The sequence below is a fragment of the Drosophila simulans genome, chromosome 3L, assembly GCF_016746395.2.
Source record: "Drosophila simulans strain w501 chromosome 3L, Prin_Dsim_3.1, whole genome shotgun sequence".
Classification (NCBI taxonomy): Eukaryota; Metazoa; Arthropoda; class Insecta; order Diptera; family Drosophilidae; genus Drosophila; species Drosophila simulans.
Genome location: NC_052522.2, coordinates 2,643,608 through 2,663,176, shown reverse-complemented (window position 1 = coordinate 2,663,176; position 19,569 = coordinate 2,643,608). Strand labels below are relative to the sequence as shown.

Here is a 19,569-nt window from a genome sequence, read left to right as displayed (position 1 = left end):
TAAGAGAGTGCTTTAGTAAGCTTTCTGTCCATAATTTTACTCCACACCAAACGTACATGCTACATCGGATCTTTGTTTTATATTGATTAAATAGGTATTTCATTAAAGGATGTGCATATATTAGTCAGTAGTTCAGTTAGTGCAGTTCGAGAAATAAACTGCAGCAATGTTTAGCAGTGGGAAATTATCCGATTTAGCTGCCATTTACACTACATCCTTTCCGAGCATCGCGTTTAATGAGTAACGAAGGCTGTCCAGAAATTTCCGTTTTATCCGATTATTGTTATATTTATTGCATTTGCCTGCCTGTCGCTTGCCCAATTAGCAGACCAAACAAATTATGTGCGCTGACAACAAATTAAGCATAGAACAGAGTGTGCGGCTTCGGGTAAAACACACACTGCATTTGGGTCAGTCCACAGACTATAGTACATGCAATCAGCGGAAAATCAACAAGTTTCCATTGGACAAGGGGCTGCATTCACTGGTTGGTTGCTCGGTTGCCTCAGTAATTGATTACATAGCCCGTCCGCTTTTCCTCTGTCTCTTTTCCAGTTAATAAAATGTCGCCACGCCCCTCGCTGGTGCCGACGGATGCGGATACCAGCGGCAGTTACGGCTCGCCCAGCTATCAAAGCCAGCAGCAGCAGCAGGACTACGGCAGCAGTCTGAATAACAACAACAACAACAGCACCGGCGGCGGCACGGCGACAGCGGGCGGCGGAGGAGGCGGGGCGGCGGCCAAACAGGAGCCAGGACGAAGGGCCGGAGCCTGCCGGGTGTGTCTGAAGTCCTTCAAGCCGGACGACTACCACAAGACGTGCTTCGAGTGCCAGCAGCGAGTGTGCGAGGACTGCGCCAGCTACAGCAAGCTGGACGAGCACGAGGATGCGGTAAGTTGCCAAGTTGCCAGTCTACCACGCTGCCAGTCAGCAGCAGGATGAGGGTGCGGCCATGGGCTGGCCAGGATGCACCTTCCGGGCCACTAGGCAATGCGCCATGGTCGCGCGGTTCTCGCGGCAGAAATAAACACTGCTTGCCGCGGCACTTCATTAATAAGAAATTAGTCGAGGGTCGCAGAGGGGAAATATTTCCAGCCATGGAAATATCCTTTTAACATAGAAATTAAATATGCAGTAGAAGTACTTTTAAAAGTTAGACGATGCAATTCCGTTCGGCATAGCCGAAAAAATCAGTGAAGTTCAGGACTAGCTACTAAAAATGTCTGGCATCTTTAACATATGCGTGAATTCTAGGATTATTTAATTACAACTTTTAATCTGTCTCTAATAAGGGTTTTTTTGTTTTTGAACATTCAAAGCTTAAACTTGTTTTTTTGCTGTGTTAATGACTGCGCGGGGTGGTTGCCAGCGATGGGAGGTGGGAGTCAGTGCACATAAATTAGATTACTGGCGCTGCAAAAGGGGTTCGGTAACAATGGCCAACTGGGCTTAACTGCGGCCTATTCATCGCGGGACATTAACAAGATAAAGGCCGAATTAACGAGATTAAATGGCATCGCCGGCAGCGGGTAGCTGCCCTCCTCTGCTGCACTCCTCCGATGTGCTGCTCCTTGTCCTGTCGCTCCAACATCCTATCAACACTTGCCGCATAATGATCATTGATAACCACCACCATGCAACATTGTCTTCACCCGAACTTGTGGTAATTTGTCAAGAAGCCACGCCAACGCCCTGAACATAAAATTTAACGTTTGTCTGTCAACCTGGCCACTTTGGCTAATTGAAATTGATGTTCATGGGCGTTGACTACAGCACACAACCAGCCCACAACCGCCTGTCATACCCACCCAGTGTAATTATGGGTATTCCGATGGAGCGGACGGAGGTGGAGCCGGTTGCTGTGTATTGTGGTCCCATCCCTGGACGCACGGAGGCTTCCCAGCTGAAATAATCATTTAGAGCATGCCACACTGGCCACTAGCCAAGCATTCGATTGCTCATGAACTCCAGATATGGTCGATGCCAAATGGGAATTTGATTTCAGTCACTCGGAGGAAAAGGCAAAGTAGATAACTATGAGTACGCTCTTCAAACTAAACCGAAATGAAAATCTCTAAAATTTGTGGTGAAACCATAGTCATAGCCTCTATTGATTTCCATGGCAGTCTAATTTCAGAACATATATCCTTGAGTGCTGATTATTTTGAATATATCTCCGAGAGTGCTGATTATTAAGCAATGTGGTATGGCTTATTTGCCGCTTCATGCTCGACTTCCTGCTCAGAGCTCAGCTCTCGCATCAAAATCGATTTCCGCATGCCTTTGCATACGCGATGAACGCAAAAGAAATCTTAAATTTTCATAAGCGTGCAGCGTGCTTGGCTGCTCTTTGCTGACGTTGCTGTGGCAGCTAGGAAATAACTTTTCAGTCGATTTCTCGATGGGATCATGAACTGGCAGCCACACTGCACCATCGCCGTGTAATTACAGAGCACGCAACTGGGGAGCACAGAGGCAATAAACCAGAACCGGGCTCTAGTTGCAGCTGTGGCGTACAGTGCAGCCCATGAGCATATGTGCACGGGAAATAATCACTTTCAGAATCAGTCCACAAAAGAAAAACATTGTTTTAAAATCAGTATTCATTATAAAACATTATTTACAAAAACTGTCTGAACTGTATCATATCATTCTTACACTCTGCCGCACTTTTGGTGATTTCAAACTTATAGAGATTTCAGTTTCATACCGACACATGCGAATGTTTTCAGCTGATTCCCTGTTTACGCACCACAAATACAAACAATTTTGATTGGCTTTAAACCGAATTGTTGACAGTTTTCGGTGGTTTTTCTCCGTGCACTGACTTAATTACAATGGCGGCAGCTTCCGCCAGGGCAGCCATTGACTGTGGGAGGAAAAAAAGGTCGGAAATGGGTAGGAAAGCACGAAAAGGACGTGGCTGCCACACATGACGATTGAAGCCGCCGGGCAAAATGAATCAGCAGCCAGGTGGAAATGTAACGAGCATTGTGCGGGCGTGCCGCGGAAAAAGGAAGTGGAAAATGCAGCGAGGCGGACTTGAGGGGATGCCGATGCAGGCGCACCTGTGTCCCCCATTTTCCGTGCGGATGCACTGGGGCAGGAGCAAAAGCGGGAGCGCCTGGAAGCAGGATTTTTGTGCAACGCGCTACACGCCGGCGGGTGGGCGAAAAGTTTTGTTCTGAAAGTAATTAATATTTATTCTCGCTGCCCAGCATAATGGGTTTTCTTGAGCCCTCGCCGACCACTAATAAATAGTAGAGGACGCCGTGTGGGTCCGCAAATAGATTCCAGCGCTAAGCTGGAAATTTTTAATTAGCACAGCGTGCACTCCCCGCCGCGTTGCCACAGCAATGGAAATTGATTTTCCGCCCTCTCGAATCCGCAGACCATGTGGCGCTGCAGCGTGTGCCGCCGGAAAATGGCCTCGCGTGTGTGCATTCCGCAGGACTCGACGGACTCGATGCTGGACGTCCCGGTGCTGGAGGCACTGCAGCGGCGCCACTCGGACGCCAAGCTGGGCAGCAGCACGCAGACCCTGGCCCCCAGCAATGGAGCAGCCCTTGCCCCGCCGCGAAGTCCCGAACTGCGACGCCACTCGGATGTTTCGCCAGCCTCGCTCAAGGAGTTGGAGCGGGTAAGTTTAAATTTGGTACCTAGGGATCGTAAAACATAAGGAAGTTTCATACTCATAAAAGGGTACTCAAGTTTTCTACTAGAGATGGAGTCTTATACTAAGCCCACCTTTTAATTAAACCCCGCTTAAAATGTATTTTAGCAACTGAAAGGCGGACGCAGCATGGCGCCCAGTCGCTCCAACAGTCCGCCGAGGGGCGAGGGCCCAGATGGACAACCCCCCTTCGGTGCGCCCCTGTCGCGCATGCAGTCGCGAAGGGGGTCGCGGGTGGCCCGGCAGCACAGCTACGATGACGACATGAAGACCGGACCTGTGGGCGGCAGCATGGGCGGTGGTGGTCCGGCGCTGGGTTTGGGTGCGGACGGAGCGGGTCTGGGCATTCCGGCCATGCCACGCAGGTAGGAAGTTGCTTTAAAGGGGTCAACGGAGCCAGATTGACCCGCAGTTTCCCCCAACAGGAAGTCCGCCTATGATGTGTTTGCCCCCGGGCTGACGCAAGGTGGTGCCACTCCTGCCACGCAGCTGCAGAGGTCGCCCGGCGAGGGCGGCATCATGCCGCCCATCCAGCTGCCCGGATCCAGGCGACCCTCGTTCCGGGTGCCACATCCCTCGGAGGACATCCAGAACGACGACTCGCCAGGCTCGCCGGATAAGGGTAGCCCCGTCCTGACCGTCGACGATGACCGGCGGATGCGACGACGTGGTTCGCAGCTGTAAGTGTACCACTACTTCAACATTCAGTTGGACTTAAGAAACTGCTTTGAAATTGATTTTTTATAATATATCATTAAATTTGTGAAAATTTAAGAGCACATCCAATATTACTCCATATTTCAGACCCGATATAGCGATGCTGCAGAATCGTGGTGCTCTGCCTGCGGTTCCGCCCTCCTCGATTCCGCCGCCCATGGCTTCATTTACGGGCCCCAATCTGGAGGATTTGGAGGCGCCGCGACGGCAAACATCAATGGACGGCGAGGCCATACGGATCGTAATTCACGACGTGGATTCGGGGCCGATTTGTGCATCTAAGCGGCGCATCATTCTGCGCCGGGATCCCACGGACAAGGCGCATCGCAGTGAGTACCGAGCTTAGGGACTAAGACACAAGGCAGCGAAGCTCCGGGCTTAGCTTAATGTGTTCCTGAAATGGCGTGACAGTGTGTGTCAGTGCACTGGAAACAAATCGGGGATAGAAGCGGTGATTTCCGCAGACGCAGATACAAATTGTGTACCATTTCTTTTCATTAAAACTATAAGGTAAGATTGAGAATTCTGTCGATGTGTGAAGGGAACGGAGTACGGCTTGTTTGTCCGTGCCATCCGGCAACGGTTGATGTCCTGCCCTTGGAACCGCACCGGAAATGGGCGAGTAAACAGGACTCATTACGACGTTTGGTTATGCTAATTCGCCGGAGCAGCGGTGAAGTCGGTTGTGGGTATCGTCGGGCATCTGTGTGGGTACCTTAATTCCCCCAGCAAAGTGCAGGAGCTACGGAGCGTCGGGTTTGGGACGGCCAGGATAATGTGGTTTGGTCCCCGTGGGCCTTAATGAAACCCAAAGCGGAAGCAGACTGGTAGCAGATTAAGCAACTGAGCGGATTTCATCGACATAAAGGCACCGAGAGCTCCGGATTCCGAGTTACGAGCTTTCAGTTCCCAGTTGCAGCAGCAAGGACACCCAACACACACACACATATACACATACAAAGGACATTTAGCTGTTCGGCATTGTTGGCCAATGTCATTTGGGTATGTGTGTGTGTGTGTAGGTGAGGGCCGGGGTTTTTATTTCCTCGCTTTGTTTCCCACTTCCTGTCGATGTATTTTAATTATATGCATTTTTGTTGCATACCTCAAGGGGCCAGTCAGCCAGGATAGCAGGCCAAATGAATTTTTAATTATCGACAGCGGACTCGGAGCATAAAAATCAATACGAAGAGGTACGTGAGCATGGGCATTAGGATTCAACGCCAATTTAAATGGCGAATGGGAAATAGGAATAGGAATGGAAAACTTCACGCCTGCTGGCCATAAATAATAATGCCCCCGAATGTTTGGCATATGCATGCATGCATGGCTGGCTCTCTTTTGGCCAGTTCATGAACACATGCGGCAAAAAGTGGCCAACATCCTGGCCAGAAGGCCAGAGGTGAACGAGAAAGGCACACTTTTCTCCTCGACACTTAAATGCACTCTCGCCAAGGGCAAAGCCAATTTTCAGATTTCAAGCTGGTAACTAGAAAACAAGGTCTTACTTTCCATAAGTAATATTCGCAGAAATTCCAATAAACGACTCTCATAATATTCGCTCGATTCTTTTTTTGTTGAACCCAACTATGAAAAAACTACTTAAAATAGCTCTCAAAGCGACTAATAATTCTCTTGGCGTTCGTGGCATTTGGTAGGATCTTGTGGAGAGCTCTTAACGAGCGCCTATAATCCCAATAAAAATAACTGGCCGCCCTGCAGGTTTTTACCCCATTTTTCCCAACGGTTAGCCACCTGTGCGACGTGCGCTTGCTAATATAAAATTTCAATTTGCATATCATAAAAAAAATGTCAATACCCAACAAATACGCACAGGAACCTGCAGTGCAGGCGAATGGAATGTATTCTATACCACAGGCGATATCGTGAGTTAAGCCCGCTCTCAAGGGCCTTGTCTATATATCTATATATCCATGCACACATATATACGAGTATATCCATGCCAGTAGTGGCTGCTTAGCTCGGCATATTTGATATGCAGCGAAGCAAGTGGAATTTTAATGTGCTAAACCATTTTCTTGGTTGCTGCTGCTGGTCTTTGTTGTACAACACACCTGCACGGCTATCCGTATCCTCGTCCTTATCCACATCCTTGTGCCTGACAGGAGCTGCGTCTCCTTAGCCACAGCGCACACATATACACACACATGGCTTGTGGTTGTGGCAGCTGTGCTGCAATTTCGTCTTGATGTATTGACTGAGCTGAATGCCTTGTAATTTCAGCTCTGCTCCCTGAAACATGCTACACTTTTTGCGTTAACATTCGCAGGTGCGCGCACGCAGGTGAGCGTCAGTTCAGATTGTGTTGTTTAATCGAGTGGACGTGTTCACAGAAGTCGCGGATAAAACAAAAACGTAATTGTGATCCATCACAAACATTTGCGCAGATCGTGTGCTTATCTCACAAACAAAATCTATTTTCAGTCACTGCATAACGGTGACGGCTTCGGTTCGCGAAACTTATCAGCAACTAGCAAGTTCTAAGCTGTGTTGTTTTTGCCCCTCGCCCTGCGCGCTGCGCAAGCGGGAGGTTGTTACAATTTACCTTACAAGTAAACCGGTAAATCTTATCGTGTTTAGTAAATATCAATTGCATTATACGGCATAAGTATAAAGACAATTGATATAATGGAGAATTCATTTGCTCAATCGCGACCTAGCAATGGGTGCGATAAATTTGAGAAAATGAGGAAAGTAGCAGGTGTTGAGCCAGGAGAATTACGCTCCCAACTCCGCGCCAGCTGTGCAGATGTTTCCCCTAACCTGGAAGGTATGCCAACTCAATCTACGGTCTCCAGCTTAATGGTGACAATCAGCAGCAACACCAATGCAAGTGTTACCTGCACTATTTCTAACGTACAGGCCAACATGATCTGTACTCCTACATACACCGATTGCACAACCGTGACCACTAGCATTTGCCCAACTACGCCTTATGACAATGGACTGCCGACACCTCTGTCATCACTGCCCAATAAGCCATCTAAAGCGAAATGCCCCTTTCAAGCACATGATCGTACTGTCAACAGGAAACGAAAAGGCGTGTCTCAGCCCCCATTACCTATCCTCACCCCTTCTCCAAGCCGTAAAACTAAAAGGCAGGCCACTATGCCACTCAATGAGGAGGCCTCTACCTCCACTGCAGCAGCATTAAATAACAATCGCTTCGCGCTTTTGTCTGCTGAAGCGGAGAATATGGAGCAAGACGTGTCGGATGCTGATTCTGACATTGAAGACTCTGCTGCCCGAGATGGTGGTGGACAATCCGCTAAATATAGCAAACCCCCAGCCATATGCGTACCAAGTGTAAGTGATCCGGTCACCTTGGAACGGGCTCTTAATCTGAGTATTGGCTCCTCAAACTACTACATCCGCACCTCTAGATTTGGTGTATCCAGAATCTATACAGCCAACTCTGATGCTTTCCGCACCGCTGTAAAAGAACTAAATAAGTTAAATTGTCAATTCTGGCATCACCAACTTAAAGAAGAAAAACCCTACAGAGTAGTGCTTAAAGGAATCCATGCAAATGTTCCTAGTTCGCAGATAGAACAAGCATTTAGTGATCACGGCTATGAGGTCCTTAATATCTATTGCCCCAGAAAGTCTGACTGGAAGAACATTCAGGTAAACGAAGATGATAATGAAGCTACAAAAAACTTCAAAACTAGACAAAATTTGTTTTATATTAATCTTAAACAAGGCCCGAATGTTAAAGAGTCTCTTAAGATAACTCGACTTGGCAGATACAGAGTCACTGTTGAGCGCGCTACACGTAGAAAAGAACTGCTACAATGTCAAAGATGCCAAATTTTTGGACACTCTAAGAACTATTGCGCCCAGGATCCTATTTGTGGTAAATGTAGTGGTCCCCATATGACCGGGTCCGCTTTGTGCATAAGTGACGTATGTCTGTGTATAAATTGTGGTGGTGATCATGTCTCGACAGACAAAAGCTGCCCTGTCAGAGCAGAGAAAGCCAAGAAGCTAAAACCAAGGTCCAGGCTACCGATGACTAATAATATTGCCACACTCAAACCTCCACAACGTTCTTCAAGCGGTTACATACCAGCTGAGGCATTAAGAACCAACATCTCTTATGCTGATATTGCTCGACGCAACACGACTCAATCTAGGGCTCGTGCTACTGTGCAGGCTGAAGTTATACCAACGTCGGACAATAGCCTTAACAATAAATTTATGACGTTAGACAACTCCATTCGGGCCATCAATACGAGAATGGACGAACTATTTAAGCTTATACACGAAACTGTAGAGGCTAATAAAGCTTTCAGAGAACTGGTTCAGGTTCTAATTACACGTATTCCTAAATGACTCAACCAACCTTAAAAATCGGATTGTGGAACGCTCGCGGATTAACAAGGGGCTCTGAGGAGCTTCGGATATTCCTCAGCGATCACGATATAGACGTAATGCTTACCACGGAAACACACATGCGAGTTGGTCAGCGCATCTATCTCCCAGGGTATCTTATGTATCACGCCCACCACCCCAGTGGTAACAGTAGAGGTGGCTCTGCAGTCATCATAAAATCTAGACTTTGTCACAGCCCTCTGACACCTATCTCTACTAATGACAGGCAGATAGCGAGAGTGCACCTGCAAACATCGGTTGGGACCGTCACTGTAGCTGCTGTTTATCTACCTCCAGCAGAAAGATGGATAGTAGATGACTTCAAATCCATGTTTGCTGCGTTAGGCAACAAATTTATTGCTGGTGGTGATTACAATGCCAAACATGCATGGTGGGGGAACCCAAGATCCTGTCCTAGAGGTAAAATGTTGCAAGAAGTCATTGCACATGGGCAATACCAAGTTCTGGCTACGGGCGAACCCACTTTCTACTCTTACAACCCTTTGTTAACACCATCAGCCCTTGATTTTTTTATAACCTGTGGGTACGGCATGGGCAGGCTAGATGTACAAACTCTCCAGGAACTCTCGTCGGACCATCTTCCTATTCTGGCTGTATTGCACGCTACGCCGTTAAAGAAACCACAACGCGTACGACTACTTGCCCATAATGCTGACATAAACATATTCAAAACCCATCTTGAACAGCTGAGTGAGGTAAATATGCAAATTCTGGAGGCGGTGGACATTGATAATGCCACAAGCCTTTTCATGAGCAAACTAAGTGAGGCTGCTCAGCTTGCTGCACCGAGAAATCGGCATGAAGTAGAGGCCTCCAGACCACTTCAACTTCCTCCCAGAATATTGGCACTGCTCAGGCTAAAACGAAGAGTTCGAAAAGAATATGCTAGAACAGGTGATCCCCGCATGCAACAGATCCACAGTAGACTGGCCAACTGCCTGCATAAGGCCCTTGCTCGAAGAAAGCAGGCCCAAATAGATACCTTCTTGGATAACTTGGGTGCTGACGCGAGCACAAATTACTCACTGTGGCGTATCACGAAACGGTTCAAAGCTCAGCCCACCCCAAAATCAGCAATCAAAAATCCGTCTGGTGGCTGGTGTCGCACTAGCTTGGAAAAAACTGAAGTGTTCGCTAACAACCTTGAGCAACGTTTTACACCCTATAACTATGCACCGGAAAGTCTCTGTCGTCAGGTTGAAGAATATTTGGAATCGCCCTTTCAAATGAGCCTGCCTCCGAGTGCTGTCACACTGGAAGAAGTGAAGAATTTAATAGCCAAGCTGCCACTTAAGAAAGCTCCTGGAGAAGATCTTCTTGATAATAGAACCATTAGACTTCTCCCAGATCAAGCATTGCAGTTCCTTGCCTTAATATTCAACAGCGTTCTTGATGTTGGCTACTTTCCGAAAGCTTGGAAATCGGCGAGCATAATTATGATCCATAAGACTGGAAAAACACCGACAGACGTTGACTCGTACAGGCCCATCAGCTTACTCCCATCTCTGGGTAAAATTATGGAGAGGCTGATCCTAAACAGGCTGCTCACTTGCAAGGATGTTACCAAAGCGATTCCCAAATTTCAGTTTGGCTTCCGGTTGCAGCACGGTACTCCTGAGCAACTACATAGAGTAGTGAACTTTGCTCTGGAAGCTATGGAAAACAAGGAGTATGCAGTAGGTGCCTTTCTTGATATTCAACAGGCATTTGACAGAGTCTGGCACCCTGGGCTCCTGTACAAAGCGAAGAGGCTGTTCCCGCCGCAGCTATATTTGGTTGTTAAAAGTTTCCTGGAAGAACGCACATTCCACGTCTCTGTTGATGGGTACAAATCATCAATCAAGCCAATTGCAGCTGGAGTTCCTCAAGGAAGCGTTCTTGGCCCAACCCTATACTCAGTTTTTGCTTCGGACATGCCTACTCACACACCAGTCACAGAGGTAGACGAAGAAGATGTGCTCATAGCCACCTACGCTGACGATACTGCTGTGCTCACGAAAAGTAAAAGTATCCTGGCTGCCACTTCTGGTCTACAGGAATACCTGGATGCATTCCAGCAATGGGCTGAGAACTGGAATGTGCGCATCAACGCTGAGAAGTGTGCCAATGTGACGTTCGCCAACCGAACAGGTAGCTGTCCGGGTGTCAGTCTGAATGGGAGACTGATCAGACACCATCAGGCTTATAAATACCTTGGTATTACCCTCGATAGGAAGCTCACCTTCAGCAGGCACATCACAAATATTCAGCAAGCGTTCAGGACCAAGGTTGCTCGGATGTCTTGGCTCATTGCACCACGCAACAAACTGTCGCTTGGCTGCAAGGTCAATATTTACAAGTCCATATTGGCCCCCTGCCTGTTCTACGGCCTGCAGGTATACGGCATTGCTGCGAAGAGTCACCTTAATAAGATCCGGATCTTACAGGCGAAGACCTTAAGAAGAATTTCGGGGGCTCCTTGGTATATGAGAACAAGAGACATCGAACGCGACCTCAAGGTGCCCAAATTAGGAGACAAGCTCCAGAACATCGCCCAAAAATATATGGAAAGGCTTAATGTACACCCCAACAGCCTAGCAAGGAAGCTAGGAACTGCAGCTGTGGTCAATGCTGACCCTCGGACTAGAGTCAAAAGAAGACTCAAGCGACACCACCCTCATGACCTCCCTAACCTGGTTTTGACCTAGAAAGTCTTAGTTTTAAAATTCATTAGAATAATCAAATAAATAATAATTACTATGTTATATCAACTATTATAATTCTCCCTATCATTTTTAGGATTAAAAATCTGTTAGTCTTAAGTAACCAAGACATATTGTAAAATAAAGTAATTTAAGCAGATCAAATTAAGTTGCCGCATGGGTAACAGTGCGTTGATCAAATAATAAAAACATCAAAAAAAAAAAAAAAAAAAACGCAGGTGAGCGTAATTAGCCGCTGCACTCGCATGGCTAATTAGGCATCCGATGGCGATGTGTAATTCAATTGTATCCAGGCAGCATTTCGGCGAGCTCTTCAATTATGCAGAGCTCCAAATGTTCCGATAGCAACTGTTAATCGCGATGGGGGTTCTGGCCAGGTGAGAACAGGGGACAGGTGTAGCGGCAAATGGCGCCCTAACACGCCTAATGAAATTTAATGCAGTCTCAAGAGCCACACACACACCCATTTATTGGGGCGAATCACGAACCTCCGGCTTTGGCATTGCGTGTTCGCTTTCCCCAGCTACAGGTGGGTGGCCAAGTGCCACGCCTCCTTCTGGCCCACATCGTACAACTGTTCGCTTGGCTGCCCTTCATAGTTATCCGCCTCACAAGTCACTCAAAACGAGCCATTTCCTTCTATGCCACACGAAGAAAAACCTAAAAGCATCCTTTGTGAATAACATATAGAAATTTGAAAGACCTCTGCTTGCTCAGATCCTTAGATACTTTTCAATGCAGAATGCTAGAAGCTCGACCTTAAGAAGCGAATGAGATCAGCTAACTACATGATTCAATCGAAGGGTGTTGGCATTTTTCCTGGCTGCTGCCAAAGGATGCTCATCGCCTTAAAATGGTTTATTAGTTTAACCCACTGAAGTCCTGATAGCCAGGACATGCGAGTAGTATCCTTGCTCGTCGCTCGCTCTGCTAGTTTAATTAAGAGACAATTTTTATAGCAACTGATAGAAGCCACTAAATCGCTTACGCTCATGACTCCATGACTCGTTTTCCCGGACAGCAGAAGGATGCTGGGCTCCAGCGAGGGATTCGAGGGACTCGAAGGATGCAGGCAGGTGTGCATCGATTAAGTCGTTCGATGTGTGTCAGCTAAAAGTTTGCTCACTTAATGCCATTACAGGGATGTGGAGCATGTGTCTGCCAGGCAGAGAGGATGCAAGGACATGGCACAAATTAAAAAGTTGCCAAAGAAACGCAGGGGAGAAACTTTAAAGGCACAGCTTAGGGATAGTTTTCCAATTAAAGTGGCTTAGGCCAGTTAAAGGCTACCGGCCTTCAAAGTGAATCCTGTGTGCCTAAATAATGACCTACATACAAATGTTGATTCAATTTGCCAGCATGTTTACGGCTCTTGGCTAACAAAGGAAACGGATACCCAAAATAGGAATAAAACCCTGCAACCCCTCCGACCCGCTGCCCATAAACAACACACCTTTGTGTGGCTGTGCTGGGCGGCTTATTAAATCCCAATGATGGCCACATAAAAAATCGTTGGCCATCCGGCAAACAAATTGTATCATAAAAGTCTGGCCCGGCCAGGAATGGCAAATAAGCACGAAAAAGGCCAGCGGACAGTGGGCAGCGGGACAATGAGACAAAGGACATGGAATACGGCCAAAACAAGGACCTTACCTCCACTCATGATTTTTATGGCCAAAACGAATCGAAAATTTCACTCAGCTCCATGTTAAGTGCGGGCTTAAAGGCAAATGGCAGCACTCAGAGAGAAACTTACTTAAATATACTTAAATCAGCACTTGATTCTATTTTCAAGATAAATATTAGACTTTTGTATCATAGAGATGAAGTGGTTCTTTAGATCACAGCATTGCACTATGGTCCAGAATTCGTTTTTTTTGGCATAAAGTCTAAATTTTTATGTCAATATATCGTCCTCTAGCAATTATTTTCTAATAGAAAATTGATCATATAAATAAAAACAAAAAACAAAATTGACCGAAAGCTTCACTAAATCGTTTTATGAGCTTTTAAAGTTGAAGTGTTAAAAAGCTGATTGAGAGAATGCAATTTCCGAAAAATTACTTGCTTACTTTTGCATGTGGTATGATCGTTAATACGCATCCAAAAATTATAGTAAAATATGGAAAATAAATGCCAAGGTATGATGTTTTTAACTTATGTAGGTAATATATGTATAGTTGTACTGTTTTTATGTTGTGTGACATCCAATTTATGTGTATTTTAACAGAAAATTCTAACGTGTCCCCTGTGTTTCGTGGAGTATAACTAATTTTCTGACAATTTCTGACAAAAGTTAAAAACGTCAGTTTGTACCTTTAACTATTGGCTTTCACGGTAAAGTAATATCTTTTGCCCATTTTTGCTCGTTTTCTTAAAAATTTGATTTTAAATAGGCAATTTTGAGTTCAGACATAGCGACCTCCTGGACATTTGGAGGCGTAACAATAGGCAAAAAAGTTATGTTTCAAATTACGTTTATTCCGCAATCAACAACAATAATCAGGAATCGAAAAAGACAGAAGAGATTGACAAAAAAATAGTAAATTTTGAATTATTTATTAAAAAAAAACTGCCCGAGTGTAACAGACAACTAGACCGATTTATTTTCAAGCATACCAAGTAGATGGCGTCAAAGATAACAATTCTTGTTAGTGATTTTGAAAACTCCAAGACACCGAAGCAAATGGGACGCCGAAACTTATCTTACCAAAATGAAGGAGAAAGATTAAAAAGGAAACTGAAAATACGAGTGAAGCCCGGAATAAGCTTTACAAAAGGGACCGACTATCACATGCAAAAAAAGATATTCGGATCAATAGGATGAGTGATATTTTCCACAGAGCGATTGATAACTCGGACCCACTATTATCAACAATTAGTTTAAAAGAACGAGAGAGAAAAAATAGGAAAAACCACTTCCGAAGGCAGTAATAAGTCTTTTGGAAATACAGTCTAATTTTAAACCTGATCCATGAGACAAAATATTGGATTCACAATCTGATTCTGATTCGAATTCAGATTCGGAAATTTAAAATGTAGAACTAGAAAAAGAAAAGGGGGATTATTTTTAAAACAACAATATACACGACTTTAAAAAAAAAAAAAAAAAAAAAAATGATATTTCGTTGACTTCTGAGCCATACCAGTAGTTAATATGGGAGGCAAGAGAGGGCGTGGTCGCACAGACTTCAAATTTTCTGTGCAAACTATTTGTGATTTAACAACAAAATGTACAAAGTTTCAAGTCTGTAGCTCAATTTTTAGACTTTATGCCAAAAAAATCGAATTCTGGACCACAGTGCATTGTAAGTCTTCTTTTGCTAAATGAAAGTGAAGTATTAACAAAAACCCATGTGTCACTATTTACTTTTTTTAAGTGCATCAATCGCGATATATCCGAAAATCGTGGCGTCATCGAATAATTTGGGCCTTTTCCCCACTGTCAGCAAAAGGATTTGCGTTTTATTTATATCGTTTTTATTGCAGTCTTAAGGCGAGGGTCGGAAAAAAAGTTTTGATTAAAAGACACTCAACAAACAGCGGGCTGTAAGAAAATGTCGCTTTATCCTAATTGGGTATCAATGCGCCTGAATCAACAGCGATGGCGGATGCGCAACATTTTATTGCATACTGGCCAAGTTTGCCGCCATTTCCTGAGCAAAACTTGGACCTGCCATGCTGTCCTTCCGGCTCCCTTCGTCCTTTATCCTTCGCCCTCCTTCCAGATCCCTGGAGATCTCACCTTGGAGACACAATTTCATTGTCATCGCTGCTCCGGTGGCTGGTTAACTTTCCTGGCCATTGTCTGCAGCCCGTCCTACGGCGACGGAAATCCGCTTTTCCAAGTTTTCGGTGCACAAATTGTTGAAATTAGTTTTCTGCGCCAAATGATAAGTACTTGAAACTGAACTGCAGGCCCCGAAATTGAAATTAAATTAATTAAATTGTTTGGATTCGGCAAACGAAATCTTTTCAGTTGCCGAAGCCATTTTGTGAAACTCATATATTGAGGTTGAAGTATAGAACTAAAGGGATAACTAACTTTTCAGCGGAAATGTTTAAGTCGCTTTAAGCCAAATCTGCAGCCAACTTTAAAGCAGTTTGCTCACTTAAATTGTTATAAATGTCCGCGGGGTCAAGTTTAAGTTGGGGAATAAATTTGTGTCAAATTTGGGAGAAAGAAAAATACTGGAAAATCCACAGAAGCGCACATTCATCTGCACAGCAAAACTCGCTGACTTGGCAAAAAGAGAACTTAGCAGACAAACACAAACAGGGCGGGCGACATGGCGTATACGCAACGTGGGCATGGCTGGGTTTTTCGGTTCGGTTTGCGACTTCTGTGGCACTGCAAAGTGCAAATGAAATCAACGCAAATTGTTGCCACATGCCCGAAATTTGTATCTGTATCTGCGAGAACGTGCCTAGTCGCAGACCCCGATTTTGGGGCCAGTTCAAGAGCCTAACTATTGATTATTCCGTCCTCCTGGCCTCTTCGCCTAATCGCTCAGCGCGTCAGCCAGGCTCTTATTAAATCTGACATTGTCTACTCCCGCAGCACGTGGCTTTGGAATGCGCGTCGTCGGCGGAAAAACAGGAGCCGATGGCCGTCTCTTCGCCTACGTTGTGTGGACCGTTCCAGGAGGAGCGGCCGAGAAGAATGGCCTGCAGCAGGGCGACAAGGTGAGTGTGGGCTGCGGGTGGTGTTTTGGCCAGCCTGCCATGATTGGTAATGACTGAAAGGGTGGCAAAGTGCGGCCAACCGCGTTGAGCACTCGGCCAGATGGCAGTCCCAAATTAATAGCACATGATTGATGATTTTCGACACGAGATACTGGAAGTACACAGTAAATAAAAAGACAATCTTTTATTACATTTTTACATTAAAGTCTCTAAGTAGGAAAGGATGAAGTAACTAAGGCCTTATTTTATTACCTCCATCAATAGATACTCGAGTGGAATGGAATGTCGCTGATCGACAGGAGTTTCGAGGAGGTGTGCTCCATCATGGACCGAACCGGGGACGTTGTGGAGCTTCTGGTGGAGCATGCCACGGACTTCCGGATGTGCGATCTCTTCGATGAAAACCTGCCACCCGGCAATGCCGGTGGCCAAAGCGGCCCTCGGAGATCCGGAGACGGTCCCGTCGGACTGGGCCTCATAGCGGGTAAGTGTCGTCAATGGAACCCAGTTGATTGTCCTGTATATAATGTACCCAGCAATTCAATATATTTATGTATATGTACCCTGCAAGTAAACAATCACATAATTTTCATTTGTTGCTCTCGTTTCTTGTTACTTCTTATCGCGACAAACGATTTACCGAAAAACAGAACCCGAAACCACCACAGACAAATCACCAGCATCGCCAACTAGACGGAAATTACCAAAAACTCCGGTATAAAACTTTTTCGTTATACTCAGTTGTGTAAGAGAATCCAAGCTGCGGCAGCAGTCGAGGAAGTGAACATACTATATATTATTGATTTAGAGATACTACCGCCTAATGAGAACACACCGAGCTATGAGCAGCAAGCCAAACCCAACTAAAACTGAAACTGAAACTAAAACTTAAACCATATGCATACGATATTAAGTAGCTATTAAACGCAGCTTAAGCATTGGCAGCAGTTTTTTCACACGATTTCAGCTTTCACAAAGTGCTCACGAAATGAATTGAACTCTTCGTACTTGATTGCAGCTTCCATGCTATATAATATATATATATATAAATACTCGTAAACTCACCTTTTCTAGTCACTGATTCAACGATTTCCTTTGACCTTTTCGTTTTGGTACACATTCATACCCGATATTTACAGTAGCTAACCGAGTAATATACATCCTGATTTCTGTGTTTCCCCTGTTTTGTTTTCGATTTGGATTTGAGTTTTACTTTTGAATTCTAATACAGTTTATGATTACTAACCATGCGAAATGGCTAAATGTGTTCATTGCTATTCTTGTCATATAACCACCAGATGTACTTACATATATTTATTTTTCGGTGTTGGTAGAACTTAGTGATTTCGAGAAACTACAAATATATTACTAACATGCCCAACTAACGTATGTAGACGGTTAAATAGCCACTAAGCGATTTACTGATAGGAGTGGATAGTCGAGCTAGCTCAAAGAATTTGATGCCGATACAGTCCGTATCGAGTTGTTTTCATTTCCAAGTCTGTTTTTCCTTGGTTCAACCTTCTTCTTCGCGGGCAATCCAATTGCCCCGAGATCACAGTAAGAACAAAGCACCAACAATAGGGTTTTAAGATATTAAAGTTTTAACGTAACATTCGTGTCTATGGTATCTCGGCCCTACGCTGTAGATTCACTCGAGAAACGAAACAAGTTTTGAGCTACTCCCCAGATCAAAAACAAAAAACAAACACCGCTTGTGTAGAACTTATCTTTAGGCTCTACGAATCGATACAATAATAACAAAGGAACAAGACCTACTGAGAATCACAAGAAAGTAACTAATGTAATGGCTCGGCTTGGGCCAGTTATAATATAGTTTATAGATAAACCGAAATCTTTATAAATGTTACTAGTGCAAATTTGTAGCGAACAGAGTTTAACAATATTTGTGTGTGTTTTAAATGTTATTGACTTTATGATATTTATATATATACTAACTTATATGTAATTGTAAGCAAATCGAAAACCAACCAAATTGGACAACAGAAAACATATAGACAAAAATTAGTAGTTTGTTGTTGAAATGTTTAAATGTGTTTTTAAGCCAAAGTACCCGAGACACCTATATCTGTATCTGGTACACGACTAAAGTCCGAGAGTTGTGCGCATTTGTAGACCCCGTACTCTCTATATGTGTCAGTCAGTGTTAGAGCTGTGTTTGTATATGTCAAATCGAAATTGAAATTGAAACTGTAACTGAAAGTGAAGTAGAAAGTGAAATGGGAAGTGAGAGCGGAACCGGAAACGGAAGCGCAGGCGAACGCTTGGAGCCCACCTACATACAACTCGTATTCGTAGTTAAGAAACACATTAACGAAGTGCTAAACGGAGGAGAGAGATGAGTGCAGAATCATTTTCGAGAGCTAACTGAATTTACTCATTTACCTTATAGCAGAAGCTTTGTAGCTATGTAACTCCTGTCAGATGGGTGATAACTTAACATTGATTTCGATCACGACACTTTGTATAGACTACTTGTAATCGTAACTCGTAACTGTAACTGTAACGCTAACCTTATATTGTAACTATAACTAATACCTGTAACTGAATTATGTACTAAATTTATGAGAAACCTTTACAAAAGTCACTTGGGCAGGTGCGAAGGTCCCTGAAAAGAGCTCCCTGGGAGATGGAATTGTGAAAAACTGATGAAATTTTTTAGATTATCCGCACTAACCGCCGCTCGAGGTTGAGATATTCATTTGAAATCCATATGTATACATTTACAACTCAACGCTATACGATACTTGAATATATATCTATATACAACCAGTTAATAGTCACTAATGCGTATACCAGCGTACCGAAATGTGCTAGCAACCTAAATTTAACTGAAAAACGGCTAACAAAGAAATGTGAAAATAAAGTCTCTCTATTTAACTGCAAAACAAAGCGTACATCGTGCAAACAATTGAGAATCTCTTGCCTGGACTAGCCTTCTATCCTTTCGCAGCAGACCCGCATCTCCACATCACGCAAATCCGCAGATCCGCTCAGACATCCAGCATCCACCATCCACCGCCGATCCACCTAAATCAGCCAACCCCCGAAGCCATCAGTTAAATGGTAAATGAACAAAGCAACTCTATCCCAAGTACCCTGTACATTCAGTATACCCAAAGTCCAATGAATATACGTACCTCTGTACAGTTTTAGCACCCAGTATATCAGTATGTCCGTATATCCTTAGCGAACAAACAAAACTATTATAATAATATATATCCCTGACCAATAACAACCAGTGTAACATAGCTAGGTTCTATAAGATACTTTGTAAAGCCCTCCCCTCAGCCAATGATATGTATTGTAAAGTGCGCTTTCTCTTGTTTTTATGTAATGCTGCGTTATTTTC

At 44.5% G+C, this 19,569-nt stretch overlaps 1 protein-coding gene across 5 annotated transcripts in view; it reads left to right on the top strand.

Moving 5' to 3' along the window:
* LOC6736521 (regulating synaptic membrane exocytosis protein 1) overlaps nt 1-19,569 on the top strand; it is a 61,781-nt gene that overhangs the window by 28,492 nt on the left and 13,720 nt on the right. For 4 of the 5 annotated variants that reach the window (XM_016170349.2, XM_016170351.2, XM_016170348.2 and 1 more), the window contains 8 exons: nt 556-893; nt 3,394-3,642; nt 3,784-4,040; nt 4,101-4,355; nt 4,480-4,721; nt 16,072-16,196; nt 16,461-16,680; nt 16,847-16,911. In XM_016170349.2, the coding sequence (XP_016030100.1) occupies nt 556-893; nt 3,394-3,642; nt 3,784-4,040; nt 4,101-4,355; nt 4,480-4,721; nt 16,072-16,196; nt 16,461-16,680; nt 16,847-16,911 (1,751 nt within the window). The other variant, XM_016170350.2, reaches the window with a different exon arrangement.